The sequence below is a fragment of the Scleropages formosus genome, chromosome 1, assembly GCF_900964775.1.
Source record: "Scleropages formosus chromosome 1, fSclFor1.1, whole genome shotgun sequence".
Lineage (NCBI taxonomy): Eukaryota > Metazoa > Chordata > Actinopteri > Osteoglossiformes > Osteoglossidae > Scleropages > Scleropages formosus.
The window spans coordinates 43846602-43861497 of NC_041806.1; the positions used below are offsets into that span (position 1 = coordinate 43846602).

At 43.8% G+C, this 14896-nt stretch overlaps 2 protein-coding genes across 2 annotated transcripts; both read right to left on the reverse strand.

Annotated features, from left to right (window-relative positions):
• Positions 1 to 1156: 1156 nt before the first annotated feature.
• On the reverse strand, positions 1157 to 2194 carry LOC114910964 (trace amine-associated receptor 1-like). Its single transcript, XM_029253616.1, has one exon. It carries the CDS (start codon positions 2192 to 2194, stop codon positions 1157 to 1159), a length of 1038 nt encoding a protein of 345 aa, XP_029109449.1.
• A 7229-nt stretch (positions 2195 to 9423) lies between these two features.
• LOC108933939 (trace amine-associated receptor 1-like) lies at positions 9424 to 11749 on the reverse strand. Its single transcript, XM_029256468.1, has 2 exons — positions 11713 to 11749; positions 9424 to 10495 (listed from the first exon to the last, which is right to left on the reverse strand). The coding sequence occupies exon 2, from the start codon at positions 10462 to 10464 to the stop codon at positions 9424 to 9426; it is 1041 nt and encodes a 346-aa protein (XP_029112301.1). The 5' UTR covers positions 10465 to 10495; positions 11713 to 11749.
• Between the last annotated feature and the right edge of the window lie 3147 nt (positions 11750 to 14896).

Consider the following 14896-nt stretch of genomic DNA (forward strand, 5'->3'; position numbering starts at 1 on the left):
TGTGGCCCTTTGACAGTCTGCTTTGTCTGACACACGATGCTTCTGGGGTAGGCTATGGTCCACCATGACCCTGCAATGACACATGGTTAACAACAAATGTATCAGCTCCAAAGTTCTGTTGAATGCACAATGTATATGATGTAGCAGAGGACACAGGAAAAAAGTGGCAATGGACACAACTGTATTTCGACACTGTTTGGAGTAAATGAAGGTGGTAAAACAGACAGACATGACAAAGAATTTATTTATTGCAAACGAAAATGTGACAGCCAGACAAAACAGAAACTATTTCTGCAAGTGATCCTAAATTTTATAAACAAGATGTGAAGCTCTTAGAAAGACAGAGGTACTCCTCACCAGACCCGAGGAAAATCTGAATGTTATTAGTTGTCTGCAGAAGAAAACAGGGCAATTACCGTCTATGTCACTCTCATAGTCATGCCAGCTTTAGGACTGTCCTTATATCTGGGAAACTCAAAAGCTCTCACACACGACTAGTTCTCATTGGTTTGGTACCACTCACCTGTGGTCCATGGCTGAAATAAAACATCAAAAAACTTTCAATTGATTAAAAACGTGTACACTTAAGTAAATCAAATACCAGCTTATGAACCGTTTAACTGTTTCTCTTTTCACTCTTAATAATAAGCGCCGGGGTAAAGAAAGCAAGAACAGACTAAGCGAAAATGGATATCCCGGACAATTGCCCTTACAACTGATTTGCTTACTGTAAATATTCTCAGTGCCAGAAGTGTTCATATTCAAAAATACCATCACAGACCCATGTAATACCAACACAGTGCAGCTGATCACAATCATGGTAACTAGGACACAGGTGTATGTACTATCTATGAACTGTATTTTTTGCATTAGTATAATGCTTTTAGTGCAATTTCATGTCTAGTTCTCACTGTCCATGTCCAACTGTTTTCACTCTTTATATGTACGTGTGCACATTTTTTGTGTACTGTACACTGTTTCATGCCCAGGCAGTTTCCTTGTTTTGTGCTGTTTGGTGCCTGAAACAGAATTTTGTTCAGTGTAGCATCTTGAGGATATACTGCTAAGTAAAAGTTACTTAATTTTCATGCATAGATTTTTTTACAGACCTCAGGTACATACATTTATTGATTGTCTATAAAAGGAAGGCTTTGTTCTAGTGTGTAAATAAATTTGTTCTTGAAGAATTGGGATTATATATTTTGCAAAATATTATCATTATGAAGGCTTTCCTGAACCAACTGTAGAAGAATGCATAAATCAGGGGATTAAATGCTGAATTTAAATAGCCGATCCAAACCAGTGTCTCAAGCGGTAATTGCGGAATGGAATAGTTGGTAACTGGATCAATGATGTTGCACAGAAAGAAGGGGGTCCAGCATGACAGAAAAACACCCATAACAATTGCGAGGGTCTTGGTGGACTTCCGTTCCATCTTCGTCTGAGATGTTTTGATTCTTTGTAAATTGCCATTTTGAAAAGCTGAGGTGTGAATAGATCGAGCCTGTCTCTTTGCTATGAAAAAGATTTTCCAGTAGATACCAATCATAATGAATCCCGGGATGTAAAATGAGATAGTAGAAGATATAAAACCTGATGCAAAACTTTGGAACAAAAAACAGCCTCCAACACAATAAATGTTTTCATAATAAAAGTCCTCAATGCCCCAGATATTCAACTCTAGGAATACCATCCCAAACCCAATAACAACAGACAGGCTCCAGCACATCAGGACCATGACCACTGTGACACAGTTTGTGATTTTTGTCTGATACTGTAGGGGCTGACAGACAGCATAATATCGATCAATAGATATGAAGGAAAGGTTTACAATGGATGCGGTACATAATGTGACGGCTGAACTACTGTGGAATTTACAGAACAGATTGCCCAAATACCAGCAGGTTTCCAGTGAACGAACCATGCTAGGTGGCATGATGATTGCTCCAAGAAGGAAGTCAGCGATGGCCAGGGAGAGGATGAGGATGTTAGTTGGAGTGTGGAGCTGTTTGAAATGAGCTATTGCAATGATGACGAGAAGATTTCCAAAGACTGTGAGAAGAATAGCAGCTGCAAAAAAAATGTAGAGAGGAACCCGTACTGCCAATGAATAAATATACTGTGGACAAGACTTATTGGAGGATTCATAACAGAAGTGCAAGTGTTGAGATGTCCCAGGGTGGCTGTAGTTCATTATCAATGGGCTCTTTTAGATGAAACAGTTTCACCTATAAAAACACAGCACAACAATGTTTACAAATTTGTTCATATGCAAGAACATGCTCCACCTGGGTGCGGTGGTGCAGTGGGCTTGGCTGGGTCCTGCTCTCTGGGGGAGTCTGGGGTTCAAGTCTTGCTTGGTGTGTCTTGCGACGGACTGGCATCCCGTCCAGGGAGTGTCCCCTCCCCCTCCAGCCTTGCCCCCTGTGTTGCCGGGTAAGGTTCTGGTTCAGCGCGACCCTGATTGGGGCAAGTGGCTTCGGACAGTGTGTGTGTGTGTGTGTGTGTGCGTGCGTGCGTGTGTGTGTGTGTGTGTGTGTGTGTGTGTGTGTGTGTGTGTGTGTGTGTGTGTGTGTGTGTGTGTGTGTGTGTGTGTGTGTGCGCTGCACCTGTAATAAACAAGCTACTGGCAGGGGCAGCTGGTACTGTAGTGATTAGAGCAGCTGCCTTTGGACCCAAAGGTTCAGGTTCTAATCTCAGCCTCCTGCTATGCTACCTTTGAGCAAGGAACTTACCCCAAATTTGTCCAGTAAAAAAATGTTCAGCTGTATCAATTGTTAAATAGTTGTTAGAAACTTAACATTGTTAGTTGCATTGAAGAAAAGCACCACTTGAATGAATAAAGGTACTGTATGTACTAAATTAGAATTAGAATTTGGTTATTGTGAAAAAGTAAGAATTAAAAGACCATGGCAGACAGGAAGTGTGGGAAATTGGTGCACTTCCACCTTGCCATACTAATCAAGTGTGGTGGGGAGCCTGTGAGAGCACACACTAGCCTGGCCATGAAACTGGCCTAATATGTCCTAATGTAAACTTTTGTACTCAGCTTCCAAGGGAGTTACACCAGCTATGTATCTACAGGACTGTTGATGGAATCAGGTGAACAGCAGTGCATTTTCGAGACCACACAGTGTGTAATAATGTACCAGTATAGATGAAATTTTTAAACAAGTGAGTTACTTGAAAAATTTCAAGCTCTGAAAGCAAGTGACTGATCTGGCTCAGTTCACCAGCTGAGACACAGTACTCACTGAGACAAAGTCTTTGGTAAGGTTATGTTACAGTTGTATAACACCACTAATCAGATCACAGTCTAGATCATTTCAATGTCTTTATCAAAGCAGTTCAGTCAAGGCTTTTCCTAAAGGTGAATATTTACAAAACCTTAATAATAATATGTAACACGCCCGGGGAGGGGCCAGAGATGGGGTTAAAGCAGCCACAGCTGGGGCTGATTTCATCCCCTATTTCTTCCCCGGTGCCCAGCAGTAGAAGGAAGAGACCGAGGAGGAGAACCAGACAGAGACGACTGCAGACCCGAACCCTGATACGAAGCCCACGTCCCAATCGACCCGACTCTCCCAGCCCCCCCGGCCAGCACGAAACCTTTCCCTACCTGTTCCCTGTTCCCTGCTCCCCCTTTCCCATCTCCTTCCTTCTCCGCTGTCTAGGCAAATAAAAGCCCACAGCTACGGGCGACTGCATCTCCTGTTTCCTGCCTCGTCTCTTACATCATACTTTTACAAGTTTAAGCTGAGAAGAAATATTAAGAACTTTCAATGTTTAAAAAGTAAAATTACACCTTTGACAGAAACTGTCACATCTAAGTGTGTGAATTACTTTTAATAATAATGACTATACTCATATAACTATTTTCAGACATTTCTAAAAGGATTCTCCTACAGATCAGCTAAAACAACTTTTACATGATTTTACACCAAGCAAGTACAACAAAATTTATTCAAAGTGCGAGTTTCAGATGTTTGTTTGATGTCCTGTAAATCATAACACATAGATTAAACATCTTCATCATACCAGGGATGATTTGTTACGTCCTAAAACACTGTCATTGCTGTGTGATTCAGAAACCGAGAATGACTGAATGCACTTTGAACTGAATTTCGCTGATACCTCATCTTTTGTTAAAAATATTGAGCTAATTTTCCTTTCCGTTACAGCTAAAATCCCTTCAGGGTACATTTACTTAATTTACAGTTTAGAGCTCATGTGACTCAAATCATACAAATCACTGAACTGCGCTGAATGTGGTTGATCAAGCTCCATTAGCGCCTACCTTGGTGCGATGTCTTGTCAGATGCTATTGCCCAGCAGTAGTCAGGACAGTTCTGCTATATACTCAGTTTCCAGCTGCCTTGGTCTCCTATGTTTGCATCGTTCCTTCTTATACTCCAAGTGATTTCCCAGTGGTCAGCAAGCCCCAAGACCTGCCATTAGTCCACTAAGAAGTGATCGAGGTTTAATTACACTCAAGTGGCAGACATTTCCCTCTTGTCCTTCTTCCTCTTAACACCCTTAGTTGCCACAACAGCTGAAGCTGGGTGTATGCTTTCTTTGATGACTGCATTGTTCATGGTCCGTCATAGAGGAAGCAGTGGTGCGCTCCTTATGAAGTTATCCAAGAGAGCAGCACGAAGGACCTTGAAGGGGCCTATGTACCTGGGGCTGAGTTTCTTGGATGGCAGAAACCATGAACCTGCTTTAATTCAGCGTTGATCAAGAACAATGGATGGGGATATTTCACTGTGATACTATTCAAACACTGGCAGTCAATGCAAGGACATAGAGCCCCATCCTTCTTATCGATAGAAAAGAATTTCGTGGAGACCAGAGAGGTCGAAGGCCTGATAATCTCGGCTGTTAGAGCTTCAGAAATATACTGGTGCATGGTTTTTTGTTCTGGCAATGACAAGGGATCTACTCGCCCCCAGGGGGATGTAGACCTGGGAAGGAGATCTGTGACACAGTCCCAGGGTCTATGGGGCGGCAGGGCGGCCGATTTTTGCCTCATGGAATTCTACAGGGATCAAAACTGGTTCAGTGACTTTGGGGCTGTTTACTGAGGTGGCACTACAGGGAAAGGATAAACACAACTCGATGCACTGGGATTCCCAGGACACAAGCTCTCCCTGGCTCCATGTGAACACAGGGTCATATCTGGCCAGCCAGGGGAAGCCCAGAATAACCGGGGAATCTGGAATTCTGGATTGAAAAGAACATTAGCACCTCCTGGTGGGATATTATGTTCCTCCGTGATGGCAATGTCCTTGAAACAACCCACCGAGTCCACCAAAGCACACTTGCTGGCTTGCTCTCCACCCCAGGACAGAACTACAGGTACCATCAGTTGTGTCTCAAGACGGCGGGGTTCACTAACCTTTTGTGTGGAATGAGCTCCCTCTGGTCCAGGCTGGACAGAACAGGTTGCACGGAAGTGCCCGAGGTCCTCACAGTAGAGGCACAATCCTTCCCAAAGGCGCTGCCGCCTCTGCTCCGGCGTCAGGCAGCCATGCTCGATCTGCATGGGCTCCTCTGTGACAATGACGGGTGTTGGAGTGAGGCGGGTTTGCAGGGTTTGTTCTCGAGCCTGGTTGTCGATAGTAATAGCTGTCTCAACAAACTTGACGAAGGTCCACTTCTCACCTCTGTAAGCCAGCTTGGTTTGGATTCATGGACTCAGCCCATGCCGGAAGCTGGCCAGGAGAGATACATTGTTCCACCCCCTCTGCTTAGCCAGCGTCCAGAACTCAAGGGCGTAATCGGCCACCGAAAGATTTCCCTGCTGGATCCACGTCAGCCTGTCACTGGCAGCACAGGTCGAAAGCAAGTGATCGAAAACCACTTTGAGTCATTGTTCAAATTCCTCATATGTGGTGTTTGTGTGGGTCTTCCGTCCGTGGCCCATTTCAGAGCAAGCCCCATCAGCAGTACAATGAGGTAGGTGACCTTGCTCTCCTCCGTATTATGTACATCAGGCAGGCTGGCGAAAACAAGGTCGCACTGTATTTTGAAACCTTGACATGTATGGGTGAGTGCCGTCATACTATTCTGGTGTTGTTAGGTGGGGATTCTGGACGGGAACCCACGGGGCGGTGATGGGGGATGCCGAAGCCTCTCCATGTGCAACATCGTCATCAGATGCGTGAAACACCCTTGGAGCATCTGGATGAGACCCTGGAATGATTCCGCAAGCTGGTTCAGGGTCTGGTTATGTGTTTCCAGTAGCAAAACCTTGGTCGGCGACAGCGCATTGCAGTCGATCCCACACTGTTGGCTCTGATGGTGAGGCAAAACTTTCTGTCACGGTTGAACACATAGAGTGGAGTAGTCAGACCCAATTGCAGGTGTCTATTGCAATGCTGAAATCCAAGGGACAGGCAAAGTCGAAGTCAAGACAGGCAGAGGTCACCGAGGCGCAGCGGTAGTAACAAGGGCAAACCAGAGACAAAGTCGGTTAAACAGTACCGAAAGACAGGGAGCCACAGAGATATCGATCCGAGGGGTACAAGAGAGGAACAAAGAGACAGGAAATGGAGGACAGGGAGTTCAGAAGCATGGTGAGTATTTGCTGGGATTGTGGTGGCTCGAGTGAGGTTCTGTGATCCGGTCCATCCGAGCAGCCCTTTTATGCTTCATCTCCCTGATGCATTGCAGGTGTGCTTGTCCAATCCAATGTTGTAGGTGTGACAACAACTTTTTAAAGAATAAACTGCATAAATTTAACAATGACTGGCTCTTGTCACGTCCACGCCCACAGCACAAGCACCTGACTCCGCACTAACTTACACGTAATCACTCACCGTATAAAGATCCTCTTCAGCTCCCGTACCCCTGGGGAATCTCGTCAGGGACAACTGTCCTTTCCCATGACACTTCTTGCACAGGCATTGCTTCGTTTCACGGCCTCCGGTTTTTGACTCTTGTTTCATTTCCTCGGGGGTGTGGTGGCGCAGTGGCGCAGTGGGTTGGACCACAGTCCTGCTCTCCAGTGGGTCTGGGGTTCAAGTCCTGCTTGGGGTGCCTTGCGATGGACTGGAGTCCCATCCTGGGTGTGTCCCCTCCCCTTCTGGCCTTATGCCCTGTGTTACCAGGTAGGCTCCGGTTCCCCGTGACCCTGTATGGGACAAGCAGTTCTGAAAATGTGTGTGTGTTTCATTTCCCGACCATGTCCACGGATCCTCGTTCCTGTCCTGTTCGCCGTTCAACCAACCCTTTGCTACGTCTCCCGACCTCGTCCATGGATCTTCGCTCTGACCCTGATCGCCGATCGACCGACCCTTCACCTGTCCCCGATACCGGAAACTTGCCTCATCCCTCGTCTCCGGACAAACAAGGCTGCACTTGGGTTCAGCCATCCCGGCTCCCTGTGTTCTGCGTGACAGCTCTAGCTTTCGGGGAGTTGAATTTAACATCCTCGAGGAGGTTCAAATATTTGTTTTAATGGTAAAGGACACTTTAGCATTACAAACAAATCGAGATACAAACAGACTTCTGCATTTATGCCATACACACACATGCATTATTAAGTTATTATTGATTGTAACAGACTACCAGTCTTATTTGTGTTTCTAAGGTGAGGACCCGTGTGTGTATACATCAAATCTCTGTTTTACCAGAGTGGTACAACATGCGGTGCTGGTGTCTCACAGTGCCTGGACTCTGCATTCAGCCATGGGTTTAAATCCCTCTCAGACAGTGCGGAGATTCCATGTTCTCTCCATCTTCAGCTACTGTAAGTTTCCTCCCACAGCAAGAAGACATCTTTTAAGTGAGTTTGTGACTCTGAATTGCCAGTTTAATATGTGGCCCTGTGACTGGCTACCCTGTCTGACACCCGATGCTTCTGGGATAGGCTGTGGACCACCATGACACTGCAGTGACAGGTGGTTAACAACGAATGTATCAGCTCCGAAGTTCTGTTGAACACATAATGTATGTGATGTAGCAGAGGACACAGCCAACCAAAACAGAAAAGAGCATCACTGCAGGAAAGATGGGCTATGTTTAATAAACTATTTCTTCGAGTGAGCCTAAATTTTATAAACAAGATGCCAAGCTCCCTCAGAAAGACAGAGGTGCTCCTTACTAGACCAAAGAAAAAACTGAATGTTATCAGTTGTCTGCAGAAGAAAACAGAACAATTACCGTCCATGTCACTCCCACAGTCATGACAGCTTTCGGACTGTCCTTAAATCTGGGCAACTTCAAAGCTATCACACATGACTGGTTCTCCTTTTGGTACTACTCACTTCTGGTCCATGACTGAAATACACCCACACACCCACCCACCCACACATACATACACACACACACACATTGTCTGAAACTAATTGTCCCAAGCGAGGTTGCGGCGAACTGGAGGCTAACCCGGCAACACAGGGCGCAAGGCTGGAGGGAGAGGGGATACACGCAGGACGGGAAGCCAGTCCATCGCGGGGCAACCCTAGCAGGATGGCTGAAATAAATCTGCGAAAAACTTTCAATTTGATATTAAACTTGTACACTTAAGTAAAACAAATATCAGCTTATGAACCTTTTAACTGTTTCTCTTTTCACTTTTAATAAGAAGGGCCGAGGTAAAGAAAGCAAGAATAGAGTAAGTGAAACTGGTTATCCTTATTTGAAAGAGAAGAAAATTTCGCTCACAACTGAATTGCTTACTCGAAAAATTCTCAGTGCGCGAAGTGTTCAGATTCAGAAATACCATCATATACCCATGTACTACCAACACAGTGCAGCTGATCACACTCATTGGAACCACGATGCAGGTGGATGTACTATCTATGAACCGTATTTATTGCCTTACTATAATGCTTTTTAGTAAAATTTTATATCTTTTTTTTTGTCACTGTCTGTCTCCTCCTCTTTTCATCGCATCTATTTATTTACCAGACGCTTTCCTTGAAAGCGATCTCCAGTGAACTTTATGTAGTATTATCAGTCCACACACCTTATTCACCAAGGTGACTTACACTGCCAGATACATTACTTACAATGGGTCATTCATCCATTCATTGGTTGAACACACTCATTCTATCACTCACACACTACGGGTGAACATGAACAGACATGGGGAGAACATGCAAACTGCACACAGACTGAGCAAAGATGTCCTCTTGTACCACCCAGGCACTGTGAGACAGCAGCACTATTCACTGTGCTGCCCCAATTGTCTCACCCCCCCAATTCTTTCGTTCTGTTTCTGTATGTGTGCATATTTTTTGTGTGCTGTAGACTGTTTCATGCCCAACCATGTTTGCTGCTTGCTGCCTGAAACAGGATTTTGTTCAGTGTAGCATGTTGAGGATAAACTGCTCATTTAAAGTTAGTAAATTGTCATTCAGTGATTTTATTACATACCGCAAGTACATCAATTCATTGCTATAAAAGAAAAGTTGTGCTCTAGTTTGTAAATAAATTTGTTCTTGAAGTGTTCCGACTATATATGTCGCAAAATATTATCGTTATGAAGGCTTTCCTGAACCAACTGTAGAAGAATGCATAAATCAGGGGATTAAATGCTGAATTTAAAAAGCCGATCCAAAGAAGTGTATCAAGAAGTAATGGTGGAATGGAGTAGTTGATGACTGGATCAATGATGTTGCACAGGAAAAAAGGGGTCCAGCATGACAGAAAAACACCCATAACAATTGCGAGGGTCTTGGTGGACTTCCTTTCCATTTTGGTCTGACATGTTTTCATTCTTTCCAAGTTGCCATTTTGAAAACCTGAGTTGTGAATAGATCGAGCCTGTCTCTTTGCTATGAGGAAGATTTTCCAGTAGATACCAATCATAATGAATCCAGGGATGTAAAATGAGATAGTAGAAGATATAAAACTTGATGCAAAACTTTGGAACAGAGTGCAGCCTCCAACACAATCAATGTTTTCATAATAAAAGTCCTCAATGCCCCAGATATTCAGCTCTAGGAATATCATCCCAAACCCAGTAAGAACAGACAGGCTCCAGCAGATCAGGACCATGACCATTGCGACACAGTTTGTGATTTTTGTCTGATACTGTAGGGGCTGACAGACAGCATAATATCGATCAATAGATATGAAGGAAAGGTTTAAAATTGATGCTGTGCAAAATGTGATGGCTGAACTATTGTGGAATTTACAGAACAGATTTCCCAAATACCAGCAGGTTTCCAGCGAACGAACCATGCTAGGTGGCATGATGATTGCTCCAAGAAGGAAGTCAGCGATGGCCAGGGAGAGGACAAGGATGTTAGTTGGTGTGTGGAGCTGTTTGAAATGAGCTATTGCAATGATGATGAGAAGATTTCCAAAGACTGTGAGAAGAATGGCAGCTACAAAAAAAATGTACAGGGGAACCCGTACTGCCAATGAATAAATGTACTGTGGACAAGACTTGTTGGAGGATTCATAACAGAAGTGTAAGTTTTGATATGTCCCGGGATGGCTGTAGTTCATCATCAATGGCTTCTTTTAGATAAAACCATTTCACCTAAAAAAGGCAAAGGAAGAGATTACTTACAAATTAAATGCATTTGTAGCTAGTACCTCCACCTCTACTACCTTAGAGCAAGGTACTTAGTCTAAATTGCCCAAGTAAAAAAAGATGTTGAGCTGTATAAATGGATAAATAGTTGTTATAAGCTTAACGTTGTTAGTTGCTTTGGAGAAAAGTATCACCTGAGTTAATAATAAATGTAATATATGTACTGTCATGGCGACGGGACTCAGGAAGGTGACGGACTCAAGCGCAGATTGAGTTTTCCTTTTATTTGGAAAACAGGAAGCAGGCAAGAGAATGGTCAAGGGACAGGCAAAGGTCAGACGATCGGCGAATGTTATTGAGAGGATGAGACAGGAATCAAAGTCAAGACAAAAACAGGCAAAAGGCTGGTAATCCGGAGTGAGTTGGTTTAAACACGGGCCGAGAAGTTCTTCACAATAATCACTGAAACAAAGTCTTTGGTAAGGTTATGTTACACTTGTACAACACCACTAGTCAGATCACAGTCTAGATCATTTCAGTGTCTTTATCAAAGCAGTTCACTCAAGGCTTTTTCTGAAGGCGAAAATTTACAAAGCCTTAATAATCATACTTTTGCAAGTTTAAGTTGAGAAGAAATATTAAGAACTTTCAGTGTTCCAAAAGTAAAATTACACCTTTGACCAGAACTGTCAAACTCTCGCCTGTGTTCAAGCGCTCTGTGTCACTGTATGAGAAGAGCGTGCTATAAAAATAAATTGAACTGTCATATCTAAGTGTGAATTATTTTTAATATACAGCCAATGACTATATAATTAAATTTCAAACACTTCTGAGAGGACTCTCTAACAGATCATTTAAAACTATCCTTTGAATATTATACCAAACAGGTACACCATCATTTGTTGAAAGTGCAAATAATCTCTGTGTCTGAAGTCCTGTAAATGACAACAAATAAAAATAAGTATGTTGATCATAGCAGTAAAATTTTCTTCTATCCTAAGACATTGTCATTCCTGGGTGTTTCAGAAACTGACAGCAACTGATTGCACTTTGAACTGAATTTCACTCATACCTCGTCTGTCATTATTTTTCACTTTTTGTTTCAGCTGAAGTTCCTTCAGGGTGCACTTAGTTCATTTACAGTGTAGAGCTCATGGTGAATCAAATCATATAAATCATTGAACTGAGTTGAATACGGTTGAATAAGTTCTATTAACTCTTACCTTGGTCTTGTTGAATGCTAATGTCCAGCAGTAGTCAGGATAGTTCTGTTATAAGCTCACTTTCCAGCTGCCTTGGTCTCCTAAGTTTGCATCGTTCCTTCTTATACTCCAAGTGATTTCCCAGTGGTCAGCAAGCCCCAAGACCTGCCATTAGTCCACTAAGAAGTGATCGAGGTTTAATTACACTCAAGTGGCAGACATTTCCCTCTTGCCCTTCTTCCTCTTAACATCCTTAGTTGCTACAACAGTTGAAGCTGGGTGTATGTTTTGTCTGATGACTGCATTGTTCATGGTCCATTATAGAGGAAGCAATGGGGCGTTTCTTGTGAGGTCATTCAAGAGAGCAGGAAAGCTACCCTTTGACAGTGTGTTTACATTTTAATGGTTTGAACTGAAAGGGAACTTCAGACATCAGAAAAATGAGGAAGCAACCTTTTCAGAGTCTATTGTGTGTTGGATCCTGCATCACATTTATAGAAGGTTTCAGACTGTAATATGGAAGGTGCAACACTAATCTACAGTGTCATCATTTTCAAGTTTTTACATAAAATGCTTTAGTGGTGCCTGCCTTTCACTGACATTGATTTATGGAAAAACATGCTGTGTTAAACTTTTAAGGACAGTGTTTTTGTCATGGTCGGGTCTTGAAGGAAGCGGCGGACCCAAGTGCAGAGCAGTAATCGTGGTGTCTTCGGGGAAATCCAAGAGAGGAGGTCAGAGAGCGGGCAAAGGGTCTTCGAGGTGCGAACGTCGTAACAGGGAGGATCCAAAAGGCGAGGTCAGTACACAGGCAAGAGGTCGATGATCAGAAAGAGGCAGGAGATCGGGGGAAGAAGGGACGGGTTCGGGGAAGGAAGGCGTTCGGGAACAGGAAATGTCTAGAGAAGGTCGCTAACGAGGAGGCAGATCAAGGTTCCGCATCAGCTGCTGGTCTGACACAGCCTTTTATGCTGTAGTCTGCGTTGCGTCCCAGGTGTTCCGTGTCGGCCCGGAGGTGTGGGCGTGGCAGTTTTAAAGAATAAACTACATATATTAAAGGGTATCTGGCAGTAGCTTTCTGGGAACTGTATGTAACCTTTTGGAAAAGGGTGTCTAGATCATTATCCTTACTAAAAGCAGTAAGCAGTAAAATTGCTTCTTAATTGTTCCTTATCTTTAAGCAATATAAACAATTGCTTCAAATAACTGATTTTGTCTCAATGTTAAATGTGACTTTAGAGTTACATACAAATCAATTTACAAACAGACTTCTGGTGGCATTCATGTCAAATTGAGGAGCTGATGTACACCCTCTGACACAGCAGAGGTCATCTTAATCAAAGCATTTTGCTTACGCAGGTCACAGGTTTCATTTTGCCCATGTTGTGTTACACTGTATTGTGTCATTTCCAAACAAAAATCCATGAATCAGGCAAGAATACAGGCATTACGTTGCGTATAACCCGTAGTAACGAACTACCCCCCGTAAAGTCTATTATATAAAAAAATTGTTGTTACAGACAATGGTCTGTAATAACAAACGAGCAGTACTTTGCAACACATATCAACACATTGCACGTCTACAGCGGTTCGTCGGCTCATGGGCGCGTGGGCCCGAGGTAGACCAGAGACCTCGTCCCGACCGTCCACATCTGCCCGAAATCAGAGCAGCAGGGTATAAAGATGCTGCACCTACAAACCCTGGTTGTGGAATCTCATTTGAGAAACCCGTCTCTCCAGTGCTTTTGAGTGAACCCATGATACCGTACCCGTCCTTCCAAGTCCCTTGTTCTCCTCAATCCCTCATTTCTGCTCCTGATGTCCACGGCTCCCAACACTTGTGAAACAACACACATTGCATTCCTTTAGCAGGCACTTTTCTCCAAAGTGACGTAAATCTCATAGAAGTACAATTTGTTTCCTTCACCATATGCACCGACGTTCATCACACAAGTAGCTGTGTAAAACTTTACCATAATATCATCCATTCCTAATCACCTTTCTAGACGTTTAAGTTACATTGCAGGAGTGGCTCTGTAGAGGATTGATCCGAGAATGATCATGAACAAGTATACGTTACATGAACTTAAAAGATCATGGACGAAGCGAGTTCGGAAGAGATGAGTTTTCAGACCCCTTTCAAATGTAAACAGAGATTCAGCAGTTCTGAACAAGAGAGGTAGGTTGTTCCACCACAGCGGAGCCAGAACCGAGAATCTCCACGCTTTACCTTTTGTGCATGGGACCACTAAGTGGACAGAAGTGGTAGAGCATAACAGTCTGGTTGGCGTGTAGCGAATGATCAAGTCTTGTAGATAGCTGGAAGCAGTTATATTGATGCATTTGTAGGCCATAACTAGGGTCTTAAATTTGATCTGGGTAGTTATGGGAAGCCAGTGCAGAGAAATGAGTACAGGAGATACATGTGAACACTTTGGCAAGTCAAATACAACTCGGGCAGCAGCATTCTGTATCAGCTGTAGAGGTTTGATGGCAGTAGTGGGAAGGCCACACAAGAGATAGTTGCAGTAGTCCAGATGGGATGTCACCATGTCCTGGACAAGTAGTTGGGCAGAGTCTCTTGTGAGGTTAGGACAGATCCTGCAGATGTTATGCAGGATGTATCTGCAGGTCCAGGTTGTGGCTTCAGTGTGCTGAGAGAAAGATAGATATTTACTAGATGCATTTCTCCAAAGCAACTTCCAATGGGTAATATGTAGTGTTATCAGCCCACACACCTTATTCACCAAGGTGACTTACACTGCTGGATACACTACTTACACTGGGTCACTAATCCACACATCAATGGAACATACTCTCACTGTCACTCACACACTATGGAGGAACATGAGCAGCATGTCTTTGGACTGTGGGAGGAATCTAGAGCACCCAGAGAAAACCCACCCAGACATGGGAAGAACATGCAAACTCCACCCAGACCAAGCAGAGATTGAACTCACATTCTCTTGCACCATGAAACAGCAGAACTACTGATTGTGCCACTGTGCTGCTTACACAAAACTTCAGTCAATCACTCCCAGACTCTTAGCCGAGGTGGTAGGCAAAATGAGTGAGTTGTTCAGTTTGATCGGGAGATCATGGCAGGAAGACAGATCAGCTGGGAGGTGTAGGACCTTTGTTTTGGAGAGGTTGACTTGTAGGTGTTGATCATACATCCATGCAGAGATGCCCGACAGTCAGGCAA